The 28,000-nt window shown below is 21.2% G+C and overlaps 7 protein-coding genes across 7 annotated transcripts; 1 reads left to right on the top strand and 6 right to left on the bottom strand.

The window, feature by feature from the left end:
• On the bottom strand, window positions 1-7,011 carry PBANKA_0906900 (conserved Plasmodium protein, unknown function; the record flags this gene model as incomplete). Its single annotated transcript, XM_034564644.1, has 1 exon — window positions 1-7,011. The coding sequence occupies one exon, from the start codon at window positions 7,009-7,011 to the stop codon at window positions 1-3; it is 7,011 nt and encodes a 2,336-aa protein (XP_034421420.1).
• A 2,823-nt stretch (window positions 7,012-9,834) lies between these two features.
• PBANKA_0906800 (conserved Plasmodium protein, unknown function) lies at window positions 9,835-10,794 on the bottom strand (the record flags this gene model as incomplete). Its single annotated transcript, XM_034564643.1, has 3 exons — window positions 9,835-10,405; window positions 10,550-10,619; window positions 10,734-10,794. The coding sequence occupies 3 exons, from the start codon at window positions 10,792-10,794 to the stop codon at window positions 9,835-9,837; spliced, it is 702 nt and encodes a 233-aa protein (XP_034421419.1).
• A 1,980-nt stretch (window positions 10,795-12,774) lies between these two features.
• PBANKA_0906700 (conserved Plasmodium protein, unknown function) lies at window positions 12,775-17,637 on the top strand (the record flags this gene model as incomplete). Its single annotated transcript, XM_034564642.1, has 3 exons — window positions 12,775-12,891; window positions 13,035-17,388; window positions 17,501-17,637. The coding sequence occupies 3 exons, from the start codon at window positions 12,775-12,777 to the stop codon at window positions 17,635-17,637; spliced, it is 4,608 nt and encodes a 1,535-aa protein (XP_034421418.1).
• Window positions 17,638-18,259: 622 nt separating this feature from the next.
• PBANKA_0906600 (coproporphyrinogen-III oxidase, putative) lies at window positions 18,260-19,901 on the bottom strand (the record flags this gene model as incomplete). Its single annotated transcript, XM_034564640.1, has 2 exons — window positions 18,260-19,690; window positions 19,890-19,901. 2 exons carry the CDS (start codon window positions 19,899-19,901, stop codon window positions 18,260-18,262), a joined length of 1,443 nt encoding a protein of 480 aa, XP_034421417.1.
• A 1,713-nt stretch (window positions 19,902-21,614) lies between these two features.
• PBANKA_0906500 (60S ribosomal protein L28, putative) lies at window positions 21,615-22,420 on the bottom strand (the record flags this gene model as incomplete). Its single annotated transcript, XM_034564639.1, has 3 exons — window positions 21,615-21,774; window positions 22,021-22,099; window positions 22,279-22,420. 3 exons carry the CDS (start codon window positions 22,418-22,420, stop codon window positions 21,615-21,617), a joined length of 381 nt encoding a protein of 126 aa, XP_034421416.1.
• A 1,178-nt stretch (window positions 22,421-23,598) lies between these two features.
• Window positions 23,599-24,293, bottom strand: PBANKA_0906400 (60S ribosomal protein L35ae, putative; the record flags this gene model as incomplete). Its single annotated transcript, XM_034564638.1, has 3 exons — window positions 23,599-23,727; window positions 23,842-23,983; window positions 24,133-24,293. 3 exons carry the CDS (start codon window positions 24,291-24,293, stop codon window positions 23,599-23,601), a joined length of 432 nt encoding a protein of 143 aa, XP_034421415.1.
• A 1,161-nt stretch (window positions 24,294-25,454) lies between these two features.
• PBANKA_0906300 (methyltransferase, putative) lies at window positions 25,455-27,059 on the bottom strand (the record flags this gene model as incomplete). Its single annotated transcript, XM_034564637.1, has 1 exon — window positions 25,455-27,059. The coding sequence occupies one exon, from the start codon at window positions 27,057-27,059 to the stop codon at window positions 25,455-25,457; it is 1,605 nt and encodes a 534-aa protein (XP_034421414.1).
• Between the last annotated feature and the right edge of the window lie 941 nt (window positions 27,060-28,000).

Below are 28,000 nucleotides of genomic sequence, written 5' to 3'. Positions count from 1 at the left end.
TCATTTTTTTTTAGGAGAAATATTTTCTCTTTGATCATGTGCATAATCATTGGGTGGGGTGTGGAATGAATAGGGTTTAATATTGTCAGAAGGAATAGGATTTTCGGAATTTAAATAATTTGTATTTATATCCTGATCAGTTTGTTCATTTGAAAAATGAAATGTTTTATATTCATCATTATGCATATTATAAAAATTATTATTTTCATTATAATTTGAAAAATCTTCTGAGGTATCAAAGCTTTTTTGTTGAAGTTTTTTATCTAATTTATTTTTTATATTTGAAATAGATTTGTTTGTTGGTACATAATTTTTTCCATAAAACGAAGAATCATAGTGTTTTATTTCTCCATTATGTAAATTATGTCCAGTATATTTATCCTGATTTTGTTCCTTATCACTATTATTGTTATATATATTTGTTGACTCTTTTTGGCTGTTTCGTTTTTCAATGGGTTGTTTTTTTTTTGTATTATCATTAGAATAAGAAATATTTTTTTGAATCAATCTTTCTGAATTAATTGTGTATGTATTTCGAGAAGAATTATTACTTGACATTTTTTTTAAAAAATTATTATTGTTTCCTATAATCGGTGAAGGTATATATTCATCATTTTTATTTTTTAAATTTAATTTATTTATTTCATTATCCTCAGTATAATAAGTTTCTATTTCTTTATCACTTTGTTCTATTGTCTCATTTTTATTTATATTAATAGAATTATCGTTTTTTTTTTTTGCAATTTTATCTAAAAGATTTGAATTTCTAGAATTATACATTAAATAAACAGAATCTTTATCATAATAATTATTTGTGGAATCATTTACATTCTCTTCATTTGTTTGATTATTTTTTATATTTTTATTACCTCCATTTTCATCATATATATTATTTGTTTTATCTTTTTTGCTAAAATTTTTATATTTTTTTTCACCATTATCTTCATTTATGGGCTGATTAATTATATCTTTTTCAACTTGTTCAGAGTTAGATATATCAGATCCTATTATTCTTTCTTTAGGGTAATATTTATTTTCATTTTTTTTATTTATATATCCATTTGTTTCAATATTTATATTTTCTTTTTCCTCATAAAATGTATCATTATTATTAATATATATTTTTCCTGTGTTATCTTCTTTTGTATTTATTTCATCTGTATTTGAATTTAAATTACGAACAACATTCGAACGTGTTTTATTTCCAAATGGATATAGTTCACCCTTTAAATCTTCACTCATTTGAATATTATTATTTATGTTATTTAAGACATTATTTTTAGTATATTGATTATTTCCTGAAGGAATGTATTCAAATGTATTATTTGAATTTCTATAAGGCTGATGATTAATTTGTTTTGTGTTTGTTATATTTTCAAAATAGTTATTATTTGTTTTTTCAGGGGAATCATAAATATTATAAACATCTTTATTATTATGTTCATCATTCATAAATATAAACGTTGTATGTTCATTTGTCATTTGATTTTTTTCTGATATTTTATTTAATTCGTTTATTTGTTCATTTTTCCAAACTTTATTAAGATTTTCTTTTGAGTTTCTTTTTCGATTTTGCCCACAATTATCATCAGGGTTTCCCATATTTCCATTATCATTTACTCCTGAATTGTTGTTATTATTATTACTACTACTATCCGAATCGGTTATTTTGTTAGAATTTGAAGCTTCTTGAATATTTCTTTTTTCATTTTTTTGTGAATATGATTCATTTTCTATATTATCTGAATCTTCTCGAATGTTATCTTGATCATTTTTTTTGCTTCCCCCCTTTTCACTATTTGGATTATCATCATGATTTGTATTAATATTTTCATAAACTTTTGAATCACAATAATTTTTTTCTTGTTGCATTTCTTCATGAAATCTTTTATGATCATAAGATCTATCATTATCAAAATTTTCATCATTTTCTTCTTTTATATATCTATTATTTTTATCATCATAATAGTATTCGTAATATTTTCCTCTACTATGATATCCTTCTTCTATTTCATTATCTTCATTTTCATCAAAATTTTGATTTTCACTTTTTTGATCATTATTATTTCCCTTTTCATTTTTAGAATCCGTTTCTACATTATTTCCATTTTTATTTTTTTCATTCAACACATCACCTGATAATTCTTCCTTATTGGAATAATTTTGTTTATTTGTTTTATTCAAATAAGGATAACCATTAATTTTATCATCTTTATTATTTGTTGGTATAGATGTAGAATTATTATTACATGATCTATCTTTAAAAACTGTTTCAATTATTTTTAACTTTCTTTCTTTATCTAATCGTATACAAAGAGCTTTTTGAATTTCTTGTAAAATACATAATCGTGCATTCATAATAGCATTATTTTTTTCTTTATTGCACAATTCTTGATATTCCCTTTTTAAATTGATTTCAGTTTGAATCAGATTATTTATTGAGTTAGATATTTTTGTTTTAAAGTTACTTAATTGGTCATCATTTAATCCTTCATATTCTTCTTTCAATTTTTTATAAAAATTTTCATCAACTTTTTCATTCAATCCTTTATTATCAAATATGTTGTTAAATGGATTTATATTTTTATTTGTATCATTATCACTACTATTAATTCCTTTATTCAAATTTTTTAATTTTTCTTGGAACTTTTCAATATCATCTTTATATGAATTAAATATATTTCTATGATTTATAGTTTTGTTTATTCCAATGTTTACATTATTCGAATCAGTTCCAAATGTTTCATAAATATCTGATGATTTTTTATTATCTTTAGTTTGTTCATATGCTGAATCATAAGGTGGGATTAAATTGGTTTTTTTTTCTTGCCCTTCCCCATTGCTATTGTTACTATTTGCACCGCCATTGTTTGTAGTGCTAGTGTCATTGCGATAAGCTAAACTTGAATCATCAATAATTTGTGGGTATACAAAATTTGTTTCCTTTTTTTTTTTTTCTTTATATCTTTCTAAATCATTTAAAAGTAACTGCTTTGCTTTAAATAACCTTTTAAAATGATTATTATGTCTTTTTTTAATATCTTCACTTGTATTTATTCCTAATTTATCTGGATGCCATTTTTTTGACAAATTTGAGAATGCTTGTTTAATTTCTACAAGTGTTGAATTCTTATTAATATTTAAAATTTGAAAAGCAGTAGCATTCATTTGTGCTTTTAGTTTGTCTTCTTTTTCATCTGGTTTTATATTACATTTTATACACATTGTTTTATATATACTCAATGCATTTTCATATTCTAACAGATATTCATAAGCGTGTATTTGTGTATCATATGCATTAATATATTTAGGAATATATTTTAAACAATTATTACAATTATCTATAGCATCTATCCATTTATTTAGATGCATTAATGTTCGAGCTCTATTATAATATAATTTTCCTATATTTTCATTCATTGATTTTGAACTACCTAATTTAATAGAATTAGATAACTTAATTTGTTTTTCTAAAGCTTCAGAATATAATTTATATGCTTGTTCATAACGATAATTTTTATAATTCTCTGCACCTTTTCCTGCTATATCTAATATATATCCTGAAATTAAATCAATATGTATATCTTCATTTTCTACATAATCCAAAGGTGTTTTATTATCACTATTTTTGCTAAATATAAAATTAAAATTTTTTCCTGATAATTTTAACAATTTTAATAATTCATAATTTTTTTTTTGTAATATATAGTGATATATATTATCATTGTTTTGAGGATTAATCGGATCTTTTGTAAAATTTAAATACATATCATACATTAATCGTTTTAACATTTCATTACTACAATAAAATAATGGATGTTTAATATTATAATGTATATTATTATTTGCTTCAATTTCTACATTATGTTTGTTGTTTAAAACTACATTAATACCTCCTAATATATGAATGAGTTTTGTTTCTTTAATTTTTGAAGTTTCATTGATTTTTATTTCAAAATCGATTAAGGATAAATCAAAAAATTTCAAAAAAAGACCTTTTTTTATTATTTTTACCCACCGAAAATTATCATATTTTAATGATAAAATAAATATTTTATATAAATTAAAAATATGAACATTTTTTAATATCAATGTTAATACAATTGAATTAATTATAGAAATATTTTTTTCTTTATTTTTATCAAAATTCATATTTTCAATTTGTCTTATAACTTCTTTTTCTAATTCTTTTTGTGAAATATAATTATCATATCTTTCTCTTTTTAATGACATATGAATATTTAATAACCTTGATTCGCTAATACAATAATCTTGTAAAATTTTTAAAACTTTTTTATGATTGCAAATATCTGGATTTTCTAAGATCATATTAGAAATATGACATCCATATATTGCAGATTTTGTTTCTTCATCATATTTATCAACATTCTTATCATATATTATTCGATTATTTTTTATTTTTGCTATAAATTCATCAACATTATTTTGTGGAATTTCTTCACTAATTCCATGATAAAAAGGAAATTCATGAGAAATTGTTATAGTTGGTGAATTAGATGAAGTATTAGTAGAATTATTATGAGGATTTGATGTATTCAAAAAATTGTTATTATTTCGAGATAATGTAGCTTCTTGATTTGTTTCTAAGCCAATTGTATTCGTTGAATTTGATGGAATATATGTGTTTGTTGGATTAGATGTAATAAACGAATTTGAAATGTTAGATGTACTACTAGCAGGTTCAGGTATGGGTTCTGAGTTCAAATTATCGGATTGAGTAACTGTAATAGGATCAGATGTACTTTTTTTTGTTATATCATTATAACTTTCAATTTTTTTAATTTCTGAATTTTTAAGCTCAATTTCTTTTTTTAATCTTTCAACCTCTTTTTTTAAAATATCATTTTTTGATTTAGTATCAATTAATTCTTTTGCAAAATTTTTATCAAATTTGTTTATCAAATTACTAAGTTCATTTTCAAAAGTTGACAAAGTTAATTTCATTTCTTCATTTTGTTCTTTTAATTTTATTATATCCTTTTCATATGTTGCTATTTTATTTTTACTATTATTATTAGTAATTTCTAAATTATATATTTCTTTTTTTAAATTCCTAGTTAATAATACATATTGATATAATTTTTTTTCTAATTGATTTCCTTTTCTTTCTTCATTATATATTGAATATTCTAATATTTCAATTATTTTTTTAAGTTTATTCATTCGTTTTTTTGCAGGATTTTTCAAAAATTTGGGAATAGCCTTCCCTTTATCACAGTTTAAACCTTTTTCTAAATTTCGTAAAACTTCTTTATCATTTTTATAATATATTTCGATTGAACATGAACTGTCTATACTTAGATTGGTAGTATTACTTCCATTTGAGCTAAAGTTATTATCATATTCTTCATCTTCATTATTATCTTCATTTTCTTTATTTTCATGATTTATATTTCGTTTATTCATGTTACTATCTTGATCTTGTTCACTATTCACTACATTTCCTGTTTGCCCATCATTTCCCTTTTCAATATTTTTAGAATTATTTTCATTCCGATTATTTATTTTAGTCTTATTTTTCATTGGAGTTATAAATTCTTTGTACAAATTGGTATTATTATTATTATTATTATTATTGTAGAAAAAATTATTTTCTATAAAACTTGAAGTCATTGTTTTTATATTGGAAAGTTTATTCTTATTTTTATTCGTATATGAACTGAAAATTTTATTATTCCTTGAACTAACCCTAGGATTAAGTCGATTGCCTTCTGATATATTTTCACTAACATTATTGTTCGAATTTATTTTTCGTTTTAAATCTTCATAAAATGTAGTTTCTCTATCGTTTATAATTGTATCCTCAGTTGTATTTTTTTTTTTTTTTTTTTTTTTTGTAATTATTTTTTTTTTAGTATTATTACAATTCCCAATATTTTTATTAAGTTCATTTTTTTTTTCTTTCAATTTGTTGGAATACACGTATTGACTTTTGGGGTTAAGAATATTATTAGTATTAATGCCAGTACTAGAATTATTTTGATCAATAAAAACAGTTTGTCGATTTACTGTGATGTTATCATTATTACTTTGCCCAGAAGTATATTGGTTATTATTTTCACGATCTTCTTTTATTAAATTCTTGACAGTTTTATATGTTTTATCATTTACAATACGTGTCTGTGAATTATTAAAAGAAGGGGGGGCACCAGATGCTTTAATATATGATGGTGTTGATGCTGAAAATTTTTCAGCATTGTTATTATTATTATTCGAATTATTATTTCCATTAGTATTTTGATCATGCGGAAGATCGTTTTTTTCACCTTTTTGTTCATAATTTGAAAACACATTGTTAAAATATTTAAATTTGCTTAAACCATTTTGGCCTTCAGTAAATATATCATAATATGAATAAATATTTGAATATATATCATAATAATCAGAATTATCATTTTTTGTATTTACATTATTTTGTTTATTAGATTTATCTAAATCTTTATAAAATAAATTATTTTTATTTTTTTTTTTCTTTATTTTATTATTTTCATCTATAGAATCAGCACTCATTTTTCTATTAAATCCCTCTATGTCTTCCTCATCTTCATCTTCTTCCTCATCTTCATCCTCTTCATCTTCATCATCATCTTCTTCATCTTCATCTTCTTCATCTTCTTCATCTTCTTCATCTTCTTCATCCTCTTCATCTTCTTCTTCATCTTCGTCGTCTTCCTCCTCTTCATCATCATCGTCTTCCCTTAGTGTATCATCATTACTATTGTTTGTTTTATTTTTTTTTCTTATATTATTTCTACTTTTATTATTATTTATATTATAAAATTTATGGTTTCTATTTATACTTAGACTTTTATCAGATAACAATCCATCCACTAAATCGCTATAACTATTATAATTTAAACTATTGCTAAATTTAAAAACATTTTTATTATTTGGGTTTTGACAACTACCTTCTTTATAGACATTTTTTTGGGAAGCACTTGCATTCGCTTGTTTAGAAATTTTGTTAATTGTGTTTTTTTTTTGATTCATGATGTTTTCCACGTTTGGTTGCACTACTAGGGTGTATGTGTATTTTTTTTAATAACTTCACATGTATATATCTGTTAGTATCTCTTGCGTGTATATATCTTTAGGCATGTCTCATAAGTAAGGGGTTGGTGATTTTCAGACCAAATTCTCGATACTTTGTTTACCAAAAAATATTAAAAAATTAAATAAAAAAGCAAAGAAGAAAAATAATATGCTTTTTTTAGTTATACAAAATAGATATATACTATCAAATATTTTTAAAAATATGTTTTCTCAAAAATATATTTAGTATCGCTTCTCTATCATTTGGCGTTAATAGTTAAGGAATATAATGGTCGGTAGTATGTCAGTTTTTATTTTTAAAGTCCTCGCAATTAATGTTATTGTTGTCACACGCTAATATATATATTATATATGTGAATATTCTAATTTATCTTCGTGCTTATTTATACTGAAATGACAATGCGCATGCATATAAGTATACATGGGCTGAAATACATATATTTTGATTTCTCGGAATTAATTGTTTTCACGTTTTTGCCTTTTTTCTTATCCTTCAACTTTTTTAATAAGAAAAATAAGTCATCTTTCAAAGTATCATACGATATGAAAAAAAAAAAAATATATATATATAAATATTAAATGCACAAATAAACATTCATATATTATAATAAAAAAAAAGTTCTTAAGAATACTCTAGAAATAATACGGAAAAAAGTGAAAATGGGGAAAGTAAAAAACATATATTTTTATTTTCAAGTATTCTTTGTTTATATATTAATTTATTTGTGTATATAATGTGCACATAAAAAATGCATATTTTATGAAGTGGCCTACAAAATTAAAATATTATTATAAATGCATTTATATATTAATACATATACCCATAATATTAATATGTACACATGTATATTATAAGCATGATATTATTTCTTAACATTCAAAAGGTACATAAAAATTATTAGCTATATTTATTCAAAAAAAAAGTAAATAAAAAAAAATATCTACTACAATGTAATAATTAAACAAAGACAAAAAAATTGTAATCGTAAGAAAAAAATTATAAAAAACGTTGGAGATATAAAATAAAAGGAAAATGTATTAACAGTTAATAATGTGCATAATTTTGAACGCAACTGGTGAGAAGGGAAAAAATATATATTAAGCTTGTATGAAAAGAGAAATAATCATAACTTAGGAACAAACTATAAATAGGAAATATTCATATACATATGTTTATTTACAAAAATGTATAAATTACACATATATCTATGTATATATATACACGGATATATTATGTATATAGTAAATATTCATCCAAACAAAAATAATAATAATTGTTCACAAAAAAAAACACAAACACCCATAATGCGCAGGTAATTGTGCTATTTTTATGTGTAAAATAAAGTATTTTGTGTATTTTCTCTATACTTATGAATATTGCTTATAAAAAAATTAATACATTGATGTATATATTAATTTAAACATGTACAAGCATGTGTATTAGTTTTATAAACAATAAATATTTCTTAATAGTCAGAAACTTTGTGCTTTTATTCTGAACGTTAATAACGTCTAAGTGATAAAGCAATTATAATTACCGCTATTTGTCCACATATGGGTAAATATATATATATGTTTTATGCAACTGGAAAATTTTATATTCGTTTGTATTGAGTGTACAGGAATACGATTAACTATTATATTATCAATAAAATATAAAAATAAATAATGGATAAATAAATAAAAAAAAATATATGCTTGTATATCATCATGTAGTGGTATATATAACTATTATATAATAATAATTTTTGTATAATGTTAAAAAGATAATTTAAAAATTTTTTTTCTCAAATATATTGAATTATTAGAATATTTATCAAAAATGTATAGTATTATGCTATATATAAATATATGTATGTAGGTTTATATATTAACATTTATATCCCTAACCATTTTAATATAATACATTAATATTTATATAACATAATGGGTATAAATTTAATATCCTTCTTCATTGTGCTTTTTCCATGTTTACAAAATATTTTATATTTTGTTATTAAGTTGATTACGTTAAATTATTATTCATATAACTTTCAATATTGTGAAAAAAAAAAAATATAAATAATATTGCATAATACGTGTAATTATATATATTTGTAGTAAAAAATAGCTTTTAAATAAAAATGTAGTAACATATATTTCATTGGGTTTATTCTATATTCACAGTATTCTGCATAAGCATATAATGCTTATGGTATAAAATATAATTCAATGCCCCTATTAAATTTTAAGTTGAGTAATATCATAATTAATATTTTTGTTTGCTAGGTTATATACAAAATAAAAATACCCATGATAGGATATGTCGAATTATGAATATAAAAATAAATATATATATTTTTTACAAATATAAATTATATATATTTTGTATTTTTGCAAATAAAAAATAAGATAATAATTAATATGTTTAATTTAAAAAATTGAAAAAATTATATACAAGCTAAGTAGTATATACTAAGAAATAAACGAATATATAAAAAATCATTTTTAAATGAGGTTTTATTGTGACCTTGTTGTGTATAGGTAGGTATATTCTAAGGTTATTCATTTTGTAGTTCACTATTTTGTTCTTATATGGGCATAGTCATATATATATAATACATATAAATAAGCACATTTTTATTATCTGGTTAGAGATAATTCAGTAATATTAATCGATTGTTTGCACATACAATACGTAACATTTTGGATATTTAAAGTAGGGCTACTTTATTTTAGATTTTAACTTTGTTTATTTTAATTAAGTTTTTAAGACAAATATTAGGTTAAAATAAGTTTTTTTTCAATTTCAGCTAATATTTCTTTTTTTTCAGCATCATAAATATTTTCTGCATATTGAGAATATTGTTGTGCAATACTAGTAATACTTTCATGTTTATTTAATGTTGAAAAAGTAAAACTAGTTTGTGATTTTGTGCAAAAGCTACAAAAACATTGTTTTATTTTATTATTTATTGGGATATTCATTTCATGTTGTAATTTATTGTTCATATCTTTTATCTCTTGACTTGTAAATGTGTATTTATTAACAAGTTTACAAATGTTTTTATCTAATATTACATAATCTGTTTCTATATTTTCAATAAATTTGTTCCCAAAATATTTTATCATATATAATCTTAAACTTTCTGTATTACCTATATTTAATTTGTTTGCACAATAAAAAATATTACGTATACACTTTTTTTTTATATCATTATTATTTTTTTTTGAATTTAATATCGAAATTAATTCATTACATAGTCTTATCAAAATGTTGCATGTCAAACATTCTATTTCATTTCGTAGTATAAAACAAATATGTTTGTGAATCTTTTTGAAATCTTCATTACTTATGGATATGAGGAAAAATAATAAAAAAAATATTATATAAATAAGCGCGTAAATAGAGAAATAATAAAAACTATGAAGTAAAAGTCGTTATATCATATAATTTTTCATTTATGTCTAACAAAATTATATTTTTATTTCTTACATTATGTAAATATAAATTTGTTTTCTTTGCGTAATTGCTTCATTTCGTTTTTTGTTTTCTAACAAGATAACTAAAAAATTGAAATGAATAGTATTATATATATACCAAGATAAATATACTAGTATAAAATGATGACAGTATTTATAAAAATATTTAAGACGAATATATATTTATTTTAATATACCGCGTGTTGTGAATAAATTTATGAACGTACATAAATTTTTGACATTTTTTATATTTTCCATTTTTCGTGATACATCAATTTGGAGAATGAGAATAATACTAAGTTACAATTGTTTCCGAATGAACAACACAATAAATAATAAACAAATAAATAAATAAACATGAAGAACTTATATATTTTCTTTTCCTATATCTTTTTAATCCTGATATTTTAAATATACAAAGCATATACAGCCAATATTTTTTTTTAATTACATATATTGATAAATATTTTTTTTCTTTTGGAATTAATGAGAATATAATGACAGTTGTATTGTTGGAGTTATAGGTCTTAAATGTAGAGTATTGTTTATTTCCTCAAATGCTTTGGTTTGTTTTATTATTTTTTTATTTTTTTTTCCTTTTGATTGTTTGTTTCACCGCATTTACTGTAACTAGCCATATATTAACAGTAAACAATTTGCTAAAATGATGATATGTTTAAGAAAAAAAAGTAAACTAAATAAATTTATCAAAGAAATGTTTTAAAAGCAATGTAATTTTTTTTTTTTAAAAAGATTTCTAAGAGAATTTTAACATTTATTATGTGCTTATATTCACCTTGTATTTTAATATTAATTGGGTATGCAATAACTGTTGTTATATATATGAGATTATAAAATATGTTTATGTATATATATAGCTTTTGATCATTTAAAATATTTATTAAAAAGTATACCATTAAAAAACAAAGAAACTATAAAATTGAAGACTGATATATTTATAAATATGTATTTTCCATTTTATTTATTTGCATAAATTTCCATCAATAGTTTATTGACCATATTGTAGAAATATATTTTGAGTAATATAAAATTGGGACGCGGGGAGGGATTAAAAAGACAATATAAAGCACAAAATTCAAAAAAATTCAAAAAAATGCATGTACATTTTGCTTTTATGTGTGTGTAGACAAAATGACTAATCTTTTCCAAATATTCGAAAATAAAAATCGCAATTTTTAATTGGTATAATAAAGGATAATGCATATAATAACTCGTTTTTTTAGTAAACTATTTTTAATTTTATTTTGTTATAATCCTTATTATATATTTTGTTTATCACAATAACATTTCCCCCTTTATTTATTTATAATATGGGGAATGATCAGCCAAAAAAATATTATAATTTTTTTTTTTGCAAACGTTAATTTATCTAAAATATATGCAACATTATATTCATTTTTATTTTTATTTATCCATTTATTATTTATTTACATACTACCTACGTCCTGTAGCTCATTTCGAAGTGTTATCATACAAGGGCGTGTTATAGGATTATATGTCAGTTTTTTTTTTTCATTTTTCATTTTTTTATCTCGTTCAATGAGGTACGAAGAAATGCAGAGTGATATTTTTATCTTATTAGGACTAAAAAATAATTACATATTTTTATACATTTTAAATGGTAAAAATTGTGAAAAAAAAATATTGTAAAATGTTTATATATATATATTTATTTATTTTTGTGCTTGAAATAAAGCAATATATACACAAATAATATTATATATAGTATTACTTCCGATTTTTACGACATTTTTTTAAAATATTATACTAATTGTTTTAACATTTATTTCATTTGCTTGTGCAATAGTCATATTCTTTTTTCCACATATATGGTTTATTTATTTTTTTTTGATCTCGCTTAATGATAAAAAAAATAATAATTTATACACAATAAATAAGATTTTTTGTTATGTAAAAAAACGTGATTTATGTAGTATATAGGTAACTTCTTTCAAGTGCATACAAACAAGTTGAAAATTCGAACGTGTAATTAGTGAATATATACAATCGTGTTTTGGAATTTTTGGAATTTGTTTAGCTTTTATTTTTTTTAGTGTTTTTTTTTAGCGTTTTTTTTTTTTTTAATTTATGTATACCCTTTAAAATAAATGGATAATAAGAAGGGGAGAGGATTTTAGTACAAACATATATAAGTTATATGTTTTAAAAAAGAAAACTTTATATCTTTGAATTTTATGTTTATTATTTCTTATCAAAATGTCAACATGGATAAACAAAAAGTTTTTATCGATTTCTGAAAAAGTAATTGAAAATGTGATTGATTCTTTTACAAATAAAAATACACATTTAGAAAATATTCAGAACATCCAAGAAGTAAGAATTATTCATCACATATGCAGTGCAATATTTATATAATTTTTTTTTTCATTTATTGATATTAGTTTATGACTCGTATTTTTTCTCGTGTTTTTCGCTTTTTCATTTTTTACCACTTGTTCATTTTTTCTCCTCTTCAGACACAACTGGGAAAAATAATCAGCAAAGTCATATCATCAAAATATTTTTTCAAAAATGATGACATATATTATAATGCAAAAGAGCTCGAATTTAAATGGGAGATAAAAAAATGGAAAAAAAGACGAATAAAAAAAAAAAAAAAAAAAAAAAAAATTCAAAATAATGCAATTGAAAAAGAAAGCCTTAAAAATTTTAATAATATATATAACTATATATACAACAATAATGCGAATGAATTAAATAGAAAAAATCTCAATATAGATGAAATGCATTATTCCAATCCTCTCGATTTAGATAAGGAATGTTATATTGATATTGAAAATTCTAACAAATGTGAAGAACATGCAAAGGGTTTTAATTTTCAATTGGAAAATAATAACACATATAATCAAAACCTTTCGGGATATTATCAATATAAAATTAAAGAATTTGAAAAAAAAAAAAAAAAAGAAGTTATAAGCGATAGTAATCAAAACAGTAGTAATGATGTTAAAAATAAAACATTTCATGAAACACCTAACTTTGAATCAAACCATTTTCCAAAAATAAATGATTGGAAAGATAAAAATGAAATGAATAGTGAAAATAGTAGTGATGAAAGCAAATCATCAACTTCTATAGATTTTTTAGAATGTTTATCTATAAATAAATATGAATCATATAATACGAATTCATCTAATTTAGGAACATCACCTTATATATCTTCAAAAAATGATGAAATAATATCGTCAGAATTATCTAAAATACATAATCAATCATTTAATTCTAATATTTTTAATAATGAACAAACAAATTACACAATTTCAAAACCAAGCAATTTATGTAAAATGAATTTATTTATAAAAGAGGCTAAACTTTTATTTTATAATAAAACAACAAATATTAACAATATAAGTATATATTGTACGACTATAATTGAAAAAAAAAAATATATTGGGCAACAAAGACGATTGAGTTCCAAAACATTACCAATTAATAATTTAATAATTAATGAATACATAAATCATGGTGTTAAAGATATATATTCCGATGTTATTATAAATATAAAATATAAAAATAATGGAAAAAATAAAAATAAAAAAAATGGAAAAGATGATATAACAATAGGGAGAATAATTATTCCTTTATTTTTACTTTTAAACACATATAGATGTAAAATAAAAAAAATAAAAAATAAAATGAGATATTGTACAAAATGCTTTCTTTGGTTACATATATTTCCATGTAATAATAAATTATTTAATTATAAATTTTTTAAACCTATCGAAGGATTTGAAGAATATGGAATGATAAATCCATTGTCTACATTAGGTTTTTTAAATCTTAAAATTAAAATAGTTTTTAAAAAAAATCCTCTTTTATTAACAATATATAGTAATATTCGAAAGCCATTATTTTATTATAAATTACCTAAACAGTTTGAGCCATTATATTGCCAATATTATACTGAAAATTTTTTTGTATATATAAAAAGTTTACCAATATGGATATATAAATTTTTTTATATTTTTAATCCAAATCGTATAGAGAAAATTCAACTTAATTATTATGATTATATATTTGTTTTATTTTTTTGGTTGTTTTTTTTTAGACTAATTGTATTTTCTCCATTTTTTCAGTTTTTTATTCATATTTTTTTTTGTTTGTTTTTTATATCTTTATCATATAAATATGGATATACACAAAATCGAGAAAACTATTACTCTCGATATAATTTTAAACCTGTTAATATAAAGGGACGAAATAAAAGAAATTCGACTTTTTCTGAAAATATTACCAAAATAAATGTAAAAAAAAGTTTATTATTTTCACAGGAAGCTAAAGATATACAATTTTATGACAAAAAAGTTGGAGGCGTTTTAGAATCAATGAATGATATAGATTTTGATTATTGTAAATGCCCAGAAATATCAAAAACTTCTGAACCGAGCACTCCTTTTTTGAATACAATATCATCTATTCCTGCTTTTCCTGATCAAAATGATGAAAAAGAATTTGAAAAAAATACTAATGAGCATATAGTGGGTTGTGGTTTGGACGAAAAATATATAATAACAAATATGGATAAAATAAAAAAAAAAGAAACTTCAAATATTGAAAATAAAGAAAATAACAATTTAAGTCCAAGTATGAGCAACACGTCTTCATTTAGCAAAAGTAGCATACCTTTACCAAATGATGGTTGCGTAAAATTAGAAGAAAATTGTTTTGGAAAAAAGGATATAAATATAATTAATAACACAAATAAATACAATTTTGAATGTGATATAAAATATGACAAACTTGAAGTGGAATATAGAGAAGTTGTAGATATAAAGGTAAACAACGAATGTGTAGACATAAAAAAAAAAGCAAACAATGTTACAAACTTTGCAAAAAAAATACAAAATATGATGATTGATGGAACGAAAACAAACACAATAAATATGAATAACTGGAATACTAATATGAATAAATTTATTAATTTATTTACTAAAAAGGATGATGCTCAAAATATAGAGATAACAAAAAATGAAGATGATGATTCAGAAGATGTAGATAAAGTTAATGAACAATATAAAGAAAATATATTTGTTTTTAATAAAAATAAAGACAATTTTAATAAAAAAGATGTCTATCTATTATATGATTCGGGAAATAATACAATAAATAAATGCACAAATAAAATATCAATAAATTCGTCGCGAAACAGCAAAAATGATGAATATGATGGTTACCGAGTTGAAAACAATAGTGATATGGATAATACAAGTGAATGTGGTTATTTTGGAAATAGTGAACAAAATGAAAATAATATAGAAAAATACAAAAAAATAGAAAATCATTTTTCTGAGAATTGTGTAAAATCAAAAATCAAAAATAATTTACAAAATTGTAAAGATTTTGTAACTCCTTTATTCGATACAGCAGATAATCCATTTATGTCATCAAATAATTTATTAGAATCACGATTTTTAAAAAAAAATGCATTATTAGATGCATTTAAAAATAACAATGATAGTATAGGAAATGATAACAAAAATGAATCAGATTTAAAAAAAAAATCTCAAATTAAATCAGTTAAATCACCATTTCATAATTTTTATTTATCTATAAAATCAATTGATGATAAAGATGTATCAATATTTTCAAATCATATTGGGGTTCCAAATATTCAACTTTTGCTTAGCAGATTTATTATTCTAATAACATGTGCACAAACATTTACTGGTCTTTTTACTATGATATATGAAAAGACAAATTATGCTTTAAATTGGGATTTTAATTTTTATACAATTAATAATATTATTATTTTATTTATTTTATGTTATAGTATATCTTTTATTTTATATATATTGTCTTTTATTCCTCTTTCTATTTATCGATTTATTTTTTTTATCATAATATCAATTTTAATTGTTAAGAGTTATGAGTTAACGGAAGGTGGGCAAAGAGCTAGATTATATTTTAAAAATCAAAAAATCAAAAAAAAATATTTAAATATGTTAAAAAAAATGATAGAAAAAACTATTATACATATATTAAAAGGAAAACAAAAAAATTATGCCGAATGGATTTTAAATTTTTGTAAAATAATTTACAGTTTTATTTTCAATTTAATAATGTACACAAAATTTATTATATTCTTTTTAAAAAATTGGGTTACTAGATTGTTAATATTAAAGGATATCGAACATATAAAAATAGCTAGACTTCAAGCATTTAAAAATTTATATTTTTTTATACATAATCGAATGGTTGATAGACAAAACCTCTTAATTACAGAAAACAGTAATCATATAAAAAATTTGGGAAATATACAATTGTCAAATAATTCGAATAAAACAAAAGCATTTGAAAATTATAAAAAAAATATAGAAGACGAAAGTAGAGGGATACCAAAAGATAACATATTATCAACTATAGTGGGAAATAAAAAAAACAATAGAAATAATAATAATAAAAATAATAACAACAATAATAATAATAACAATAATAATAATAAAAATAATAATAATAAAAATAATAATAATAAAAATAATAATAATAAAAATAATAATAATAATAATAATATTTTGAGAAATCCTTTGTATGAAAATTACAAAAACATTGATCTATGTATATATTCATCAAGCGATAATGATAATAATAGTATATCGAGTCAATACATAACTGATTATAACAAAACTAATAATAATTTGGAAAGTTTTAAAGATGAAATAAATACAGAATATGATGATAATATTTCTATAAGTCAAATGACAGACAATGGAAATATGAATATAAATGTTGATATATTTTTGCATTATTATTTTAAAAAAAAAAAACAAGATATTTTCAACAATTTTATAAACATTAACCGGAACTATACAAGTATGAATATTGCAAAAAAATAAAATAAAAAATAAAATAAAAAATATAAAATATGAATGTGTGTATCTTATCCTGCATGTACATACACTTTATAACATTTCTCTTCCTACAGATATATATAAAGATATTAACATTCTTAATAATACTGAAGAACATAAAATTAACAACTTATATTATGCGGATTATTTTAATGATGAACATAATTATTCTAGTTCCTACGACAAGAATAAAAGAACAAAAAAGTTTTAATTTTTGAGAAGACATTTTTTGGTTTTTTATTTGTATGTTTACTCGGTTTGCTACTTCGTTTGCAATATATTTTTTAAATGCACACACAAATGTGCTAACTAAATGTTAAAAAAAAAAAAAAGACATACTAACACCATTATAATAAAAAATAAATTATATGCTATTTTAAAAGTGGAATAATTTGACTTTACATATCAGTCAGAATTTGTTAGCTAGCTAAATAACTTACTTAACTAGCTATTATCATAAATATAGTTAAATAAAAAAAGTAGTAATATAGGAATTATGCCAGCGAATAATAATAAAAAATATGGGTGTAATTGATTAACAAAATTAATAAAATGAAAATATAAATGAATGTGTGCAAAAGGTGGAGTAAACAAAGTCAGGTAAACAAAATGGACCAAATTAAAAAAAGTAAAAAAATGGAAAAAAAAAAATGAGCATTTAAATCGAATTGTTTAGCACAAATAATTAAAATTTTAAAGATCACAAATATACACTAATCTAATATATAAATGTGTGTATTTGAATGTACATTGAAAAATACGAATATCGTAGCTTAATTGTTGTGTGCATAATAAATGAAGAATATATTTTTCAATATATAATATAGCTATTCTTAATAGTCAACCCATTTCTTTGGATGCTTTAATATTTGTAACGTTTCATATTCACGTGAAAACTTAGTTATTTTTGATTTATATAAAAATTCACATTTTAGAGGAAGAGATGCTAAAACATTATCAATTTTTTCATGCTCATCAGACATATAATCTGAGGTTTGATCATCAAAAACTTCATCCTTAATATAATTAGTAGGAGAATAATTAGGTACATTTTCAATATACTTTTTTTTTTTTCTTCTATAAGTTTTATAATTATTTAATTCAAGCCCAAATTTTGTTCCCCTATCATAAATTAAATTAAATTCTGCATATCTTCCTCGACATATTCTTTGCCAATTAATCATAGTTTCATCATATTTTTGATGGATAGTTTCCGATAAAATATAAAAATAAGAATTTCTAAATGTTATAATACATTCTTGAATAAAATAATAAATAATTTTGTAGCTTTTATCCATAATATCATTACAACTATAACATTTACAATTTTTATTTTCATTTATATTTTTGTTATTTTGTGCTCCTTTTGATTTTCCTGATTTTGTTAATTTTTTATTTTTAATAATATTATCTAATAAATTATCAAAAAATATTCCACCAACCCCTCTACTTATATTTCTATGTTTTATTCGAAAATATAAATCACACCATATTTTAAAATATTTATAAAATAAATGGTTATATTTATCACACACAAGTTTAAAAGAATGATGAAAATTTATGAACAGTTCAGGAAATATATAACATGGACTTAAATCACAACCTCCTCCAAACCAATGTTTTACACTTTTATAATTACTACCAATTTTATTTTTAACATTTTGTTTATTAATATTATTTTGTGTATTATCATTATTGCTAAGATTCATTTTACTATTTAATATATATTTATTTATGCTTGACATGTTTTTATTAGAATTATTGTATGGTTGTTTTTTTTTTCCTGACCTAATAAATATTTGAAAAAATCGAAAATTTGCATGAATAGATGGTGAGTTTGGATTAACTGGATGTGCTATTATAGATAAACCTGAAGCATAAAATTTATATTTTTCATTTATAATTTTTATGTTATTTGAATTAATAACTTTAGATATAATAGTGTTTATATCTTCTGAATGGCAAATTTTTGTAGTATTAATATATTCCTTGTTATATTGATTAACACACATTTGTTTGGCTGCTTCCCTATCGATTGTACCAAATACTGATGAAAAATTAACAGCGCATTTTTCAAATACTGTTCCATTTTCTAAGACTTTAGTTATTCCGCTTCCTAATTTTTTTCCTTTTCCATTTGTACGGTTCCATATTTCTTCCTTAAATTTGACAGTATCTAACGACTCAAATAAAGAGCATATATTGCTTTGTTCATATTTTAATAAGTTTTCCCATAAATTCCGAAAATATTCATTCGGGGCTTGCTGAAAGAGCGATAAAAAAAAAGTGCCAAATAAATGTTTATTGAAAATGTTTATGTAATATGCGAAAATTAATCATTTATAGGTGAAAAAAAAAGTAGAAAGATTAAAAGAATGAACATGTATATATATGCGAATACGATAATGAAATATATGCATTATGTATTTATGCGTTGGCTGTTTTGTTGTTCTATATTGCTACCTCATCTTTCATTTTATTTTATATAAAATATTTTTCCAGCCTTAGATATTTTGAGTTGCTGATTTTTCTAAAATTATTTTTAAAATAATCGTACAAATGTACAAAACAAGTTAAAATAATAATAAACGTATACAAACTTAAAAAAAATTTTAAAATATTAAAAAAAAAAAAATTGAAAAAAATATACTAGAGGTTTGTTCCCCACTAGACCTCCAAAATAATAATAACAATAAAATAATAAAATATTGTAGATTAAGGAAATAAAAAATATTTCAATTATTACATTGCTATATGCAAAAAGGGAAAAATAAATAAATAAATAAATAAATAAATAAATAGAAAATATAAAGGGGAAAAAAACGAATACAAATGTATACCATGTATATATATAATAACAATACTAAACAAAATAACTAAATCATAATAATAAAAAATTGGAAAAAAAAACTCAAATAGCCGTAACGGCATTGTTTTGCAAAAAAAAAAGGAAGTATATGTGTGTGTTATATAAATAAATATTTATAAAAAATTAAAATTAAACAACTACAATAATAGAAATTAAAAATAAAATATTCCTATATAAAATTTTATAAAAGATTTATATATATCATCTCATAAATTATGGATTTTTTTGAAAAAACAAATGATAAATGATAATGAAAGAATAAAACACAGACGGCATATGATTATATACAGCTATCTAATATATGAAAAATATTAACAAATTTTTAAGAAAATTGAAATTTTAAATACTTAACCTTAAATACAACGAAACTAAACATTCTCTCATTAATATTTTTCATATATAATTTGTACTTCTATTTTCTTAAATTTTGAATAAAATAAAAAGTAATATATCCATATATTATATACCCCTAAAATATATAGTATACATTTGTTCATATTAGTGCTAGAACATTTTTCTAGCTAAAAAAATATTAACAGACAATATATCTATATAAATACAAATAACAAGGAAATAAAATATATATATTTATTTATAAAATGGTCTTTATATTCATTTTCATTTTTTCTGTAACTCCAATGTATACATGTGGGTATTTCCCATGCATGTAAATAATTGTTTAAAATTAAAAAAATTGGGCATTAGTTTTATAAATTATGCATTGTTCATAATGTTAAAATCATGAGCATAAAATATATGAAAATAAAACCAGACAAATTTTATTTCAGACCCATACGCATATTTGTGCTATTTAGTATTGATATTTATTATTTTTTATATTTATTTTCCATTTAATTTATAATAAAAATATGATTTCTACATATATTATCCTTCTTATTTAAACTATAAAAAGTTGCTGTAATTTTATAAGGAAAATAAATTATTTTTCCTCAAAAGCAATAAGTGAAAAAAATATTACAATATCTTTAAAAAATATATATAATATTAATCTTATCACTTTCATAAAGATATTAATTTAATTACCGTAAATTAAGTATTTCAAGTTTCATAACTCCCGTTTATACATATATATAATGTATTAAAAAATATTTAAATATGTACATAAATATTTGAAAATTTTAAGTTGTTCATAAAAAATTATTCATGTAAAAATATAGTGTTTAAATTTTAATACAAAATTTTATTAATTTTTATTTCATATGTGTGTAATTAAAGACCCATGATATAAATATTATGTGCATTGTTATGTTTTGTAATATATGCAGAGAATGAAGAAAGTATGTATATTAACTAAAAGTTTATTTATTTGATTTGGTATTTATTCTGTATGTTTTAGATAAGCGCTTATATTTTTTTAATAAGGTTTGTTTTGGGACATTAATATTTTTAGTGTATTCTTCAATTAACGATTCGGCTCTTTTGGTATTTTTTGTTCTTAATTGCTTGTTTCTGATATGCCTAAGAAAAAAAATATTATAAACCAATATGAAATAATAACAGGAATATGTACGGTCGCCGCGACATACCCATTTACTTGCAAACCAACAATTATTGTTTAGCAAAAATGGGGGGGAGGGAAATGCTAGCATATATGAAAAATGGAAAAAATATTGACATATATATAAAAAACAGGCAGCATTATATAATACAATAACAAATTAAATTCTATATAGCACATTGCTATAATTTTTTTAAAATTCCTACTTTTTTGTGGTTGATTTAACACATAAAACTACTTTCCCCTTATTTAATCTGATATTAACAGCATTATCATTTACCAAACCTGAAAATAAAAATTATAAATATAAACATAGGCATGGTCATATTTAAAGGTATATATGAACTGGTAAGTATATAAGGGAAAATATATAATACATAAAAAGAATATGATATATGATAAATAAGAATAGCATTTATATGATAATTAATAGAAATTCATAAATATATGGAAACAATTCATACCACTACTATTTTTTGTATTTTTGCATCTTAAGTTATAAGGGTCGCATAATAATTTTTCCTTTTTTCCTGTTTTATTTCTTTTAAGAAAACAGTTGTTGTTTTTGGTTAATTCCCAAACAAGAGCTCCACTTATATTTGCCATTTTTTAAAATATTTATTTTTATGAACTGTTAATATAAATATTGTTAAAATAATTCCTTGTTTTTACTACAAATATATTTATTATATTTATATATTATATTTTTAGAGAAAATACGATTATAAATGTAAAATAAATTTTAGGAATATGCTAAATATAATTTAAAAAAATTAAAAATATGAAAGGAAAAAAAAACAAGAAAATAGTATAGCATAATACATATTTTTAATGATTATATTGTGCTTATATTTACGAGCATGTTAATACGTATATCTGGTGCTTACTATGCTGTATATTATTTCATATATGCTTATATAAAAATATATTTATTTTGTAAAAAAATTATAATAAAATAAAATTGTATGCCTATTATTAGTTGCCATTTTCCCCATACTTTCCATTTCGCAATTTTGTTTTCTTTCAATATATTATTATTATTCGCAATTTTATAAAAAATATACATTTTTTAAAATAAAAAAATTTTAAAACAATTCTATATTTTTTATATTATATTATTAATACAAATAGTATAAATTAAAAATTAAGAAATTGTATAAACCCTTTGTAACATAAAAAATGAGAATGTGCATACGTTTATTAATTATATATAAATATGTTGATTTATTTTGGTATTAGCTATATTCCTTCAATTTTTATAACTTTTGGTATGTACTTAAAAATGATAAAATATTTAATTTCCTATTAAAAGGTGTAGAAAGAGGAAAAACTAAGAATTTTTTTTTTTTTGCAACAAAACTAAACCACATAAATAAAATGAAACCCCAATATGAGTATACAACCTATTTTATTATTGCCTATATATACTATTAATAGGTATATATTTGTATAATTAAATTGTGAATTAATATAACAAATGGAATAAAATATTCCAGGCATAATAATTTAAACATTCTAAAAAGTTCATCTCCCTTTTTTTCTATTAAACTATAGAATATTTTTTTAAATATATTTTTATTGTTTTTTTATTTTATGTATACATTCAAGGGAAACAAAAATAAAGACCCAACGAATAAGTTATTTGTAGTATAATATATATTTAAAAAAAAAGCAAAAATGGTTTTAAGTTATGTATCGAAATATATACATGAATATATTTATAATGTAATAAAAAATCGTGATAAAGTTATGATTAGCAGTTGTCTAAAAATATTATTTTTATTTTAAATATTAGATGGATATAATAATATTCGAACTCTATTTCCAAAGGCTTGTGGTGGAATATGAGTAGCAAATCTGGCCCTTACTACTCCACTATTTCCGTGGGTTCTGCATACTTTTCCCCATATACACTATAAAAAAAAAATGAACACAATATGTATTTATCATATGTGCATAGGTACGGAAATGATATGAGGCATGCAAATATATATTTGTTTTTCTTTCCTTTTTCTTTTCTAAATTACCTTAATTTTAACTCCATCATGGTGTTTGTTAGTTCGATATACATATGCAACTCTTTTTCCAACATATAATTGTGCATGCTTTCTTGTGTTGACATTTCTTATGGATAATAAAGTAAAGTTAGGATCTTGATTTCTTTGTGATCTGTTAAAAAGAAAGAATGATCAAATGTGAATAAAGTATTGTTTTTTTTTTTTAATTTTCTCTTATTTGTAATTCTCAATTTTCTTTGATATATATATATATATAGAAATTATTATTATTATGGATTATCTTTTATTTTTTATATTTACCTTTTATATCCTAAAATAACTCCCTTTTCATATAATCGGGGAGCTTTCATTTTTTTGTTTCCTTTTTTGTTTTTTCTTAAAACTTTTTTAATCGATTTATTGACTCCCTTTTTAACGGAAGTAGTAGTATCATTGTTTTGAATAATTTGTTCGTTTTCCATTTTAAATTAAAGTTTTTAATAAAAAAATAAAAATGTTTATTCTATAATTATATATAATATATTATATATCTATAATTAATTTTAAAAAAAAATTACAAGTTTTATAAAAATTTATTTTTAAAATATACTATTGTTACTTTATTTCACTAAATAGTAATTTCTAATTACGGCGAAATATGAATAAATGATATATATTTTATATTTATAAGAAATTTATAATTTTTTATAATACTGTATATTTTTTATTATATATGGATAATGCAATATTTTTTGGCAATTAATTCTTAAAAAAAATAACCGAAGAAACATGCCTTTGATTTAAATTAAACAAGAAAAGTATAAACCCTATATCATATATACATACATATATATATTATACATACATACATATATTATACATACATATCTATATTTACATACATATATATATATTATTATATATACAAATTAATATTTGTCCCTGAATATTTTTATGTTTATTTTTTTAATCCAAAGCGAACATCATTATTATGCATTACGAGTAAAGAACGGAATAATAATAAATATATTGTTATTTATAAAACGATAAAATATAATAATAATTGACAAAAGCTTCCAGGATTTTGCAAATATAATATGCCGCATATAAAACAAGCACAAGTTGCTTTTGCCAATTTACCGACCAGGCCAATACCACTTTAATCCCTATCAGGCAAGGAAATCACGGATGCCCATATCATAAAAATGGATATAATATTACATAAATAATTTACGTAAATAATATATATATTATAATATTATAAATCAATTTGTATGGGCAGTTCACCCCTATTTTTATGGCATTAATTTTTCTATACACCCAAAATAGTGTTATTAACAAAATATATATATTTATTTTTTTTTTGTTTTATTTTATATACTTGTTAACTGTTTGAGTTCTAAATTTGCGTTAGCTTATTAATTGACAAGGTATATACAAATTTGATAAAATAAAAAATAAAGATGCCAAATAGAGTGAAATAAATAATGAAATAAATGCGAAAAGAATGAAAAACATATAGTGAATACTTTGAGTTTTCACAAGTATTTCTAAAAGTATAAAAAAAATGGATACATATATTATTCGCTCAATTTATGTTGCTTATAAAAAATGAATATATATATGTATAAATAATGCAAAAATTATACGTTTACACATTTTAGCATTATTATCTGGTTTGGCGATGTAAATTCTGAGAATTTCGTTTCAAATAATTCTTGATCCATATTAACAAAAGTGTTGATAAAATAATTTTCTGGGATTTCAAAAAATTCAACAAAAAAATTCTGTTTTAATTGTTCAAAAAAAAGTTGAACGCCATCTCTATTTTGTTTACAAACATAAAAAAAAGTTCCATTTTTTTTCAATAGTTTATTTAGTAAAAATATAATAGATGGAACTATATTTTTATCATATATAAGATCACTACCAATAATACAATCATATTTCAAATATGTTTGATTATCTGTATCTTTTAAATATGTATTATCATTTACCCAATCAATATTGCATACTTTTATTTTACTTTCCCAATTTTTATCACAATAATTTAGTAATTCTTTATTTATTTGAATATTATATAATATATTATTTAGTGTAAATTCGTTAATATCACTAATTACAATATTAGCTGGCCCTAAGCTTGAATTTGCGTTACATAAAATGTTGGAATGTATAAACAAGGAAAGAGAGTTTAAAGCACATCCAGCTCCTATTTCTAAAATATGTTTATTACTAAAAATTGAACTATCTTGTATACATATATCAGCAATCCATTTACTTGCTATGATGCTACATTCCCAAATGTTAATTCCGGTTATATCATTTTCTAAATTATTTTCATCTAAACATTTACCAAAATAATTTAATCCAATTTCTCTTATTTTTATTATTACATTTTTTTCATTTATTTTAACAGTTTGATTAACAATTAATTCGTGAATATGCTCTTGAACTATTTTAGCTTCACTAATATTAGATGTAAAATCGTTTTCCTTTATCTTTTCATTGTCATTAATTTCTTGATTATTAATTTGGTTTAAAGTATTATTAAATTTTAAATTTGGATTATTTTCAATACTTTCCTGATTGTCTAAAATGCTAGACATAGGATGGTTTAGAATTAGATGTAATATATTTTCATTTTGTATATTGAATGATTCTGATAAAATATTTTTAGAAAATTCATTATTTTTTAACAAACATATTTTATTTCTTTCTTTATATAAATCTATTTGGCACTTGTTAGGATATGAATTATTCTCAAACTTTTCATTTGTATGTAAAAAAATAAAATAATCAAGTATATTTATAGCATTAATTTTTTTTTTTATTTCTTCATTCAATTTATAATTGCTTTTTAAAAATGTTGGACAATTTATATCTTTAAATATATTTTCATAAAGTTCATTTGGTTTTTTCTCAATAGCTATATATTCAAACTTATTTAAGTAATAGTCGAAAAAAAGAACTTCTTTGATAGCTTCAAAATTTTTATTCTGAATAGCCCACAATAAAGGACTATTTCCACTATTGTTAAATGTGTTATAATCTATACTACATTCATATAATAAGAACCTAATCATATCTACATTGTTATTCGCACAAGCAAAATGTAATAACGAATTATTATTTTGATCTTTTATATTGTTTATTGTTTTTATACTTTCAGTTTCTAATATATTCTGTATTTCATCTATTTCATCTGTTCGAACATAATAAATTAAATCATCAATTATTTCTTCCATTTTTTTTATTTTTAAAAAAAATTATCTTTATAAAAATGGGATACCACCAACTATTATTATTACCCTATTATATTTAGCTCGCTTTATCTCAATTTTTTCCCAGGTATTTTTTTCACTTTATTTTTCGCAATAAGAGCGTATGCAATTGCATGTGTTGTAATAGGCGGGAATACAGAAAATCGCAAAATTGTAAATATTTAGAATGGCTGTAACGTTTCGAAAAATGGAAAACTGAAGCAAATTATATGAAGTGGTTACAAACAGGTAGAAATAAATTAAGCATTGTCGAGTTAAATAAAACAAACAATTTTTTTCCCCATTTTAAGGAAGGAAACATAAATCATATTTATTACTTTTTTTACTAAAAAAATATGCTTATAAAAAAGTGATAAAATTAAAGGAAAGTGAAAGAGCATATAGTAATGCAATTATTTAAAAAAAAAAAAAAAAAATGTTATCAGCTAGTTGTGCACATTGGAAAAGGATGAAATATGGAAAAAAAAAGGAAAAAAAAGGAAAAAAAAGAAAAAGAAAAAATTCAAAATAGTAAAGTAATAAAATAGCGAACTATAAAATAGCAAAAGAGTGAACATCACAAGAAAAAGTTAAAAACTATTGGAGAGAATAAGATTGAGTATAAATTTAAATAAAAAAGAGGAGTGATATTCGTTAAAGTAGCCAAATAAATTGTTATCTATATTTCCTTTTAGAATAAATTGTGTTGCGTAAAACTTCTTTTTTATTTTCTTTTATTTCAAAAGATATAAAAAAAGAAAATAACGAATATACAAAAAAATATATGAAAATATGCAAAGAAATGGCTGAATAATTTGGCCCAAAATGTAAGCAAATAATAGAGATTGGCACATGCTCATTTTCAAGAGTGACATTTTTTTCATTCCCTAAAAAAAATTAAAAGCTTAAATTTATTTCTAATAATA

This window comes from Plasmodium berghei (assembly GCF_900002375.2).
Source record: "Plasmodium berghei ANKA genome assembly, chromosome: 9".
Lineage (NCBI taxonomy): Eukaryota > Apicomplexa > Aconoidasida > Haemosporida > Plasmodiidae > Plasmodium > Plasmodium berghei.
This window is presented reverse-complemented; position numbering and strand designations above follow the sequence as displayed.